Here is a 7,500-nt window from a genome sequence, read left to right as displayed (position 1 = left end):
AATTCCAACTGAAATCTGAAATAGACACGCTAAATGTTAATTTTTCTGAATCGCAGGTATACCTCGACAGGATAGAGCGCCATCAGCACTGCGAAACTGCTCAGGTGAGAGCAGGAACATGCTGTATGAGTGCTGTTAGACCACGCCCACTCACAGCCCCGCCCAGACCATGCCCTCTCAGACTCACTCCAATACACACAGGAGTAAGCCACGCCCTCGGACTCCGCCCTCTTGTGAAAAACAGAGCAAGAGTTTCAATTTGAAAACACACAAACGCTACACGTATAACTTGAAAACGGTTTCATTTAAAACTTTCATTAATGTACATTTAATATAATAAATTATATTAGATTATTGTTTAAAATATTAGTTTAAAAAATTCTCCCTACTTTGGCCTTCAGATGAATCATACATATCTTTTTGAAACCCTCTACAAAGTGGATGAATAGGAAATAAATGTGGTTTATGAAAACAAGGATGCATTTTAGTCGTGTTCTGTGGTGGAAGTAGTGAGAAAATAAATGAATGGTAGATGTAAATGACACAGGCTGAACCATCTCATGTTTACTTGTGTTTACTAGTACAGAGCCTTTTAAGGGATGATTTCAGATGTTTCAGTGTAGATGAAAAATGAAAAAGCATATTCAGTCTGTCTGTCCTTAAATGAAGGCATCTTCACATCTGCTGGAGGCACTGGCAGTTTTTTATTTGTAATTAATTTGTTTACGTATTTCAATTGTTTGCCCACTCCATCGAGCTGTTATGCTAGTCTGTGGATTCTTCACCTCCTCATGTGTAAAGATGAGCGTCACTGGTTTTGACAGATGTTTGGTGTCTGGATTACTGACGACGGCCGTCACCACCTTTGAGTTGAGTTTGTAAGTGATCTTTTTCTCCTTCACATCTGATTTCTCTCTTGCCATACTGTTGAACAGATCGCTGGACGAGTTCATATCTTTATAACGGACCAGCGCCACAAACGCAAAACCTGTAAGATAGCATTTGCACCTCGTCATGAATGTGAATACCATTTTATAAGTGTTTATTTGTGCACATCTTTTATTTATCAGTACCTGGATATGATTTGCCAACAACCGTTTCCCAGCTGGTGCTGAAGTGGGCGGAGCCTGTGCTCAGAGTGACACTCCCATTGGGTGGAGTCTGATTCCGTGTGACTGCAACCTCAGCATCTGTCACATGATCAACATCTCATAACAAGTTTGCATAAAAATGTAACAATATTTTTAAAGCGTTAATAAAAAAACAACATGCAAAGCTTTATATGCGTGTTTTATCTAAATGAACGCATTTCCATTTCCAAATTTTCAATTTGTGCAATTTTATAGATAATGTAAAAACGGCTCTTACAGGTATTTTGCGTCTCCATCTTGGTCAAAGGCTCTTTCAGCTGAGGACCAATCAGACGCATGCTGTTCTCCACCGCGTCCAAAAATACACTCAGAGTCTCGCCATCTGCGACATTTCCCTCCGACAGCAAATCATCAGTGGAATTGCACAAGTTCTGTCAAATGAATTAGTTTATTCAGCACCATGTAAGTGTGTGTTCCTTTAAATGTATACAGTTACAATTAATCCACCCAATCAGGTAAAAGTAATTGGTTACAAGTTTTCAACCCAATCAGTCACAATTAATTAGTGTTGTCACAATATCGGAATCCGATACCAATCAGTAATGAAATTTTAAAAACATCCATTTGCCGCTAACACTTGAGCGCTGTTGAGCACGTTCTTAAACAGCACGGATTTGCCATTGTGTTCACATGCTCAACAGAAATGACTGTGATTGGCGGTGAAGGTCATCAGTTCTGCAAACTCACTGCTGTTTACTGAGTGTAACCACAGATATAGGGACACTGGAGCATTTTAAAGCCATGAAGATCAGTCGATTCATCAGCGGATCGCTCGAAAGTCAGCTTATAAACAAACCAGCTGATCTTCACTGCTTTAAAACGTTCCAGTGTCCCTGTATCTGTAGTTACACTCAGTAAACAACAGGAACTCACTGAATGACCTTCACGGCCAATCACAGTCATTTCAGTTACAAGTAACCCACCCAATTGGTTACAAGTAATCAACACAATCAGTTACAAGTAATCAGTTACAAATAATTCACCCAATCAGTTACAAGTAATTCAGTGAATCAGTTACAAGTAATCTACCAAAGCAGTAACATGTAATGAGTTACAAGTAATCTACCCAATCAGTTACAAGTAATCAGTTACAAGTAATTCACCCAATTAGTTAAAAGTAATCTACCAAACCAGTTACAAGTAATCAAACCAATCAGTTACAAGTAATTCACCAAATCTGTAACGTAATGAGTTACAAGTAATCTACCCAATCAGTTACAAGTAATCAATTACAAGTAATTCACCCAATCAGTTAAAAGTAATTCAGTGAATCAGTTACAAGTAATCTACCAAATCAGTAACATGTAATGAGTTACAAGTAATCTACCCAATCAGTTACAAGTAATCAGTTACAAGTAATTCACCCAATCAGTTAAAAGTAATCTACCAAACCAGTTACAAGTAATCAACCCAATCAGTTACAAGTAATTCACCAAATCTGTAACATGTAATGAGTTACAAGTAATCTACCCAATCAGTTACAAATAACCAGTTACAATTAATTCACCCGATCAGTTAAAAGCAATCTACCAAACCAGTTACAAGTAATCTACCCAATCAGTAACAAGAAATCAGTTTCAAGTAATCCATCTAAACAGTTACAAGTAATCAACCCAATCAGGTATAACTAATCAGTTACAAGTAATCCACCCAGCTTTATCTCCACAGTGTGTGTTTCACCTCCAGTAGCTTCTCTCCAGTGAAATGTTCTCCATGTGGATCATTCAGAGACTCGCAGCTGTTCATCAACAGTGACATCAAATGCTTCAACTAGAAGGAAACACACAAAAATTGAAGCATGAGTCTGATAGTGTTACAAAATTTTCTTCTAAATGGAGCTGCACATATCGAAAATTTATCATCAAAAATTATAGTCCTCACAAAAGTTCGCTTAACTTTTTTTTTCTTGCTCAGTGGATGCTATTTCCTAAAACTTGAACTTTCAAGTTCAAACAAAGTACATTCCTTCTTAACTTAATCAAGTAAAAGTAAATTAATCAAGTTGATTTTCTTGGCAGTCCACATTTTCTACCTTCTCTGGTGTGTGTCCTGCATCAAGCCCAGGCTTAAACTGATCACAGCTCATTTCTGTGCACAAAAAAAGATCAAAAATAATCAATGCATTCTGATTAATTAAACAGAACGATCAAAAATGCATACACGCATGAAGGTTGCTTTGCTCGGCTGCTTTAAGGCTCACCGATGCATTTGGACTGGTTGTTTCCGTAGTTTGTGAAGCCCTGATGGCATCTGCAGCTGAAGCCACCTGGATTATTGATGCAGTCTCCGTTTGTGCCACAAATATCTGGAGTTTCTGAACACTCATTGATATCTGTGAGAGAGAAGATGAGTTAGAAAACATCCTCAGTGCTGTTATACAGTAGTTTGAGGTAGATCAAAATCTGTCATCGAAGTTGTCCTAAAAACCAAAAACAATACCCGTTACTGTCTTAGAACCACTTTCCTTTTTGATGTTGGGAGCTGTATTATTATTAATATTATCATTATTTCTGTTAACAGCAGCACACACTGATGCTCACCTGCACACGTGCCGCCCTCGTGCTCACGAAAACCTGGAGAACATTTGCAGATGAAACTGCCAGGGGTGTTACGACAACTTCTGTGAAGTCCACACGGTGAAGACAAACACTCATCCTCATCTACACACACACACACACACACACACACACACACACGCACACACACACACACACACACACACAAAATAAATGACAACTCCAGGATCAGAGAGGTTTTCAATTGAGACAAAGTAAAGAAAATGTAAACATGTAATTAGCAAAAGTAGTCGGTCTCATTTGAATTCTTAACAGTTAAATAAAGTCTGTGGATTACTTAAGTATAATGCCCTGGTGTCTGTTATTTACTATATAAACACTGTTAGACAATGAATTATTACACTTATTAATCAGCAAATGAGCAGGACCAATTTGTTCCACCTATTCAATTTAATATATCGAACATTTATAAAACATTTTTTATCGTTTTATTGAGCGGAGACTATATATAGCAATAATTATGGTTATTATTTCATGACCCTAAATCAGATTACTCTATTATTTATCTTACATTTATTTAAGTGACTGATTATATAGTGTGCAGTATCTGTAATCTTCAGAATCAGTCGGGCAAATAATTGTTTACTGGATGCTTTGGGAGAATATATATATAAAACTCCAATCAAAAAACTGCGTTGCTTCATCTTTCTTAGTTTCACTTTTACTTCTACCCCTTTAATATTAATTTAAAACCGTCCAATAACAAGCGGATCAAACCATTACAAACAAACAGAGCCCTCAATGAATAAACTTTACTCTATTCAATTACGTCTCTCTTACATAGTGGTTGGGAATAATCTGACAGTCCAGAAAATGAAAATATAAGCAGGACGAAAGCTCACCTTCGCATTCAGTTTCATTCTTCCATTGATGTCCAGGTGGACACACACACATGTAGGAGCCGAAGGTGTTCACACACTTCATATTTGCTGAGCAGATTATTCCATCCTCCAGACACTCATTTACATCTGAAAGACATCATTCGGCTTGTTTTAGTAGAAATTAGTGCTGCACAATATAGAGAATGTGCATTATTTCATTATAATTTAATGGCATCATTTTGTACATGTACAGTAAGTAAGATGGACTCCTCAATCTCACAGTTCTCCATCATACCTTTACATGGTCCTGTCGGGCTCATAAAGTTAAAGCCTTCAGCGCAGATACAGTAGTAGCTTCCATCTGTATTTACACACTGAGCATTACCACACACACCCAAAGTTTCACACTCATCTTCATCTGTAAAAGAGGCAGATGGATTATTGGAATTCAGCAAGAAGTCATTATACAAATTCTATTGACGTACATTAAGGCAAGACACTGCAGGTAAAACTATTTCTTCATCAATTGGTCCATTTTTTTCTTAAAATTTACAGATTTATTAATATCTTTGAAGATTTTTTTTAATTATTATTTTTTAGGGGTTTTCACCTTTATTGGGATAGGACAGTGGAGATTTTACAGACAGGAAAGTGTGGGGAGCAGAGATAGGGGAAGGATCGGCAAAGGACCTCGAGCCGGGAATCGAACTCGGGTTGCCGTGAGCACCTTGGTGCTATGTGTCGACGCACTTAACCACTAGGCTATTGGCGCCGACGAAGATTTTTAAAGAGGATTATTTTCACACCTATTTACTCACAACATTTCATTCATTTTCCTTCGGCTTTATTCAGGAGGGTTCGGCTCTGCAGAATGAACCGCCAACTGTTCCAGCATATGTTTTACACAGCAGATACCCTTCCAGCTGCAACCCATCTCTGGGGAACACATACACCCTCATTCACAGACACACACACACACTACGGACAATTTAGCTTAACCAATTCACCAGTACCACATGTGTTTGGACTTGTGGGGCAAACCGGAGCACCCGGAAGAAACCCACGCCAACACAGAGAGAACATGTGAACTCCACAGAGAAAGCCAACTGGCCCAGGACTCAAACCAGTGACCTTCTTGCTGTGAGGCAACAGTACTAAGCACTGAGCCACCATGTCACTCCAAAACACTTCATTCTACAAAAAGGATTCTGCTTCTGCATTTTTACAGCATTTTCTATATTACAGTTTTTCTCCATTGGTTTGGCTCATTTCTTGAAACAGGAATTACATTCTCAAAACAACATGGACAAACCTGACAGTCAGGTGAAACTAGATATATAGATACTAGATATATATCCCAAAAGCTTGCATACTCTTCTGTTACACACTCAAAAGTGTGTACTTTTCTTCACAAAAAAATACATACTTTTAGGGTGCAGTACAAGTATGCGAATTGGGACGCAGCATTAATTTTTTTCATGGCAAGGTTGACATTTGCACGGAATTGCTCATATTTATATACATACATATCTATCCATCCATCCATCCATCCATCCATATATATATATATATATAAATATATATATTGACTAACAGAGGAGGAATTTCACACATCTCAGGTGAGCAATCAAGCACTGTAGGCTGCATATAATTTTCATTGTTTTGTGTTTGTGTGTTTATATTACAGTATATTTTGTTTCATTCTGATGTATGGAAATTACTTCATGTGTGTGATTGATAATGGTTCCAATTTCCTCGGCAGTATGAGTGCAATGTGTGATGTCAAACCTTGGAGGGTACTCTTAAACTAAAATCCTTTTTATAAATTTTATACATCTTATAAATCTATTTTATTTAGTTTTATTTAGTTTTACAATTGCATTCTGTCTCAAAGATTAAAAAAATTGTAGAGTAACCATTTTCATAAACTGGGCTGAGACTGAAAGGTGGACGTGAGGGATATTTCAATGGTCCTCTACGATTGTGACAAAACAACTAAACATTTTGACTTGCAGTGCTTACGCAAAGCCAAAGGGACAAAGGATTTTGGGGCATTGACTGTTTAAATGAGAAGGAAATTTAGTTTTGACACACGAGTGAACAGTTTTGGGAAAGATATGAGCTTTTGCAAGTGAGTTATAGTGTTGTGCTGAACTGTGAGAATGTTTGGCAAAACAATCTTAGAGTGTTGAGAATGTAATTCTTGTTTTAAGAAATGAGCCACACCAAATGAGAAAAACTGTAAAAAGAGCCAAAATTCCCTTATCTCACTCCAATGTCTAAAAATAAATAAGAATTCTGAAACTGGCTTTGCATAGAAGAAATGTCAGTGCATATTTCGTTAATCATGTGTACATTATAAACATTGTAGTAGAAGAGCTGTAATAAAAAGATTGAAAGAACAGTAATAACCATTAATAGTAGTCTTTTTCTATTTACCTGCAGTGTCTTGTCTTAAAACTATAACTGTCACTTATTCAATCAAACCACATAATTACCAACGCATTTTCTTTTAACAAATTTGTACCCCAAGGCACATCCGCTACATGACGGCAAAAAGAGACCTGAAAAAGAAATACCACTGTATCATAATGTGTAACGTAAAAGTGTTTCAAACAATGTAGAAAAATATAAAATATACTACAGCCAAGCCAGAATCCCTGGTAAGCAATTCGCGCGTTCCCACAAATTTAAAAGTTAACGGCTATTCGCCGCTAACCGTCTTACTCGTCCATTCGTTTCTACTGACTATGGTTTTGTATTAAGATTTTTTTAATCGATACTGCTCTTGAAGAGAGTATATCAGTAATCTTAGCTACAACACCGTGAACCGGATATCCAGGCTCTAATGGTAATGCTATTTCTATTGATTTCTATCGCAATTTTTAAAGTTTAGAAAACATTTATCTGCAAACATCGTTTAAAGAAATAAAAGGATGTTCTGCTGTTAGT

General features: G+C 37.1%; 1 protein-coding gene across 2 annotated transcripts in view; it reads right to left on the bottom strand.

The window, feature by feature from the left end:
• LOC130221994 (adhesion G protein-coupled receptor E5-like) overlaps nt 1-7,500 on the bottom strand; it is a 34,822-nt gene that overhangs the window by 5,333 nt on the left and 21,989 nt on the right. For both annotated transcript variants that reach the window (XM_056454608.1, XM_056454599.1), the window contains exons 2-12: nt 7,047-7,112; nt 4,844-4,966; nt 4,570-4,695; nt 3,692-3,811; nt 3,352-3,483; nt 3,184-3,239; nt 2,832-2,921; nt 1,369-1,522; nt 1,074-1,190; nt 786-988; nt 63-230 (exon numbers count right to left, since the gene is read on the bottom strand). In XM_056454608.1, the coding sequence (XP_056310583.1) occupies nt 63-230; nt 786-988; nt 1,074-1,190; nt 1,369-1,522; nt 2,832-2,921; nt 3,184-3,239; nt 3,352-3,483; nt 3,692-3,811; nt 4,570-4,695; nt 4,844-4,966; nt 7,047-7,112 (1,355 nt within the window). The remainder of the gene's footprint in view (nt 1-62; nt 231-785; nt 989-1,073; nt 1,191-1,368; nt 1,523-2,831; nt 2,922-3,183; nt 3,240-3,351; nt 3,484-3,691; nt 3,812-4,569; nt 4,696-4,843; nt 4,967-7,046; nt 7,113-7,500) is intronic.

This window comes from Danio aesculapii, chromosome 1 (genome assembly GCF_903798145.1).
Source record: "Danio aesculapii chromosome 1, fDanAes4.1, whole genome shotgun sequence".
NCBI classification, from domain to species: domain Eukaryota; kingdom Metazoa; phylum Chordata; class Actinopteri; order Cypriniformes; family Danionidae; genus Danio; species Danio aesculapii.
The sequence above is the reverse complement of the archived record's forward strand: the minus strand, read 5'-3'. Positions and strand labels throughout refer to the sequence as shown.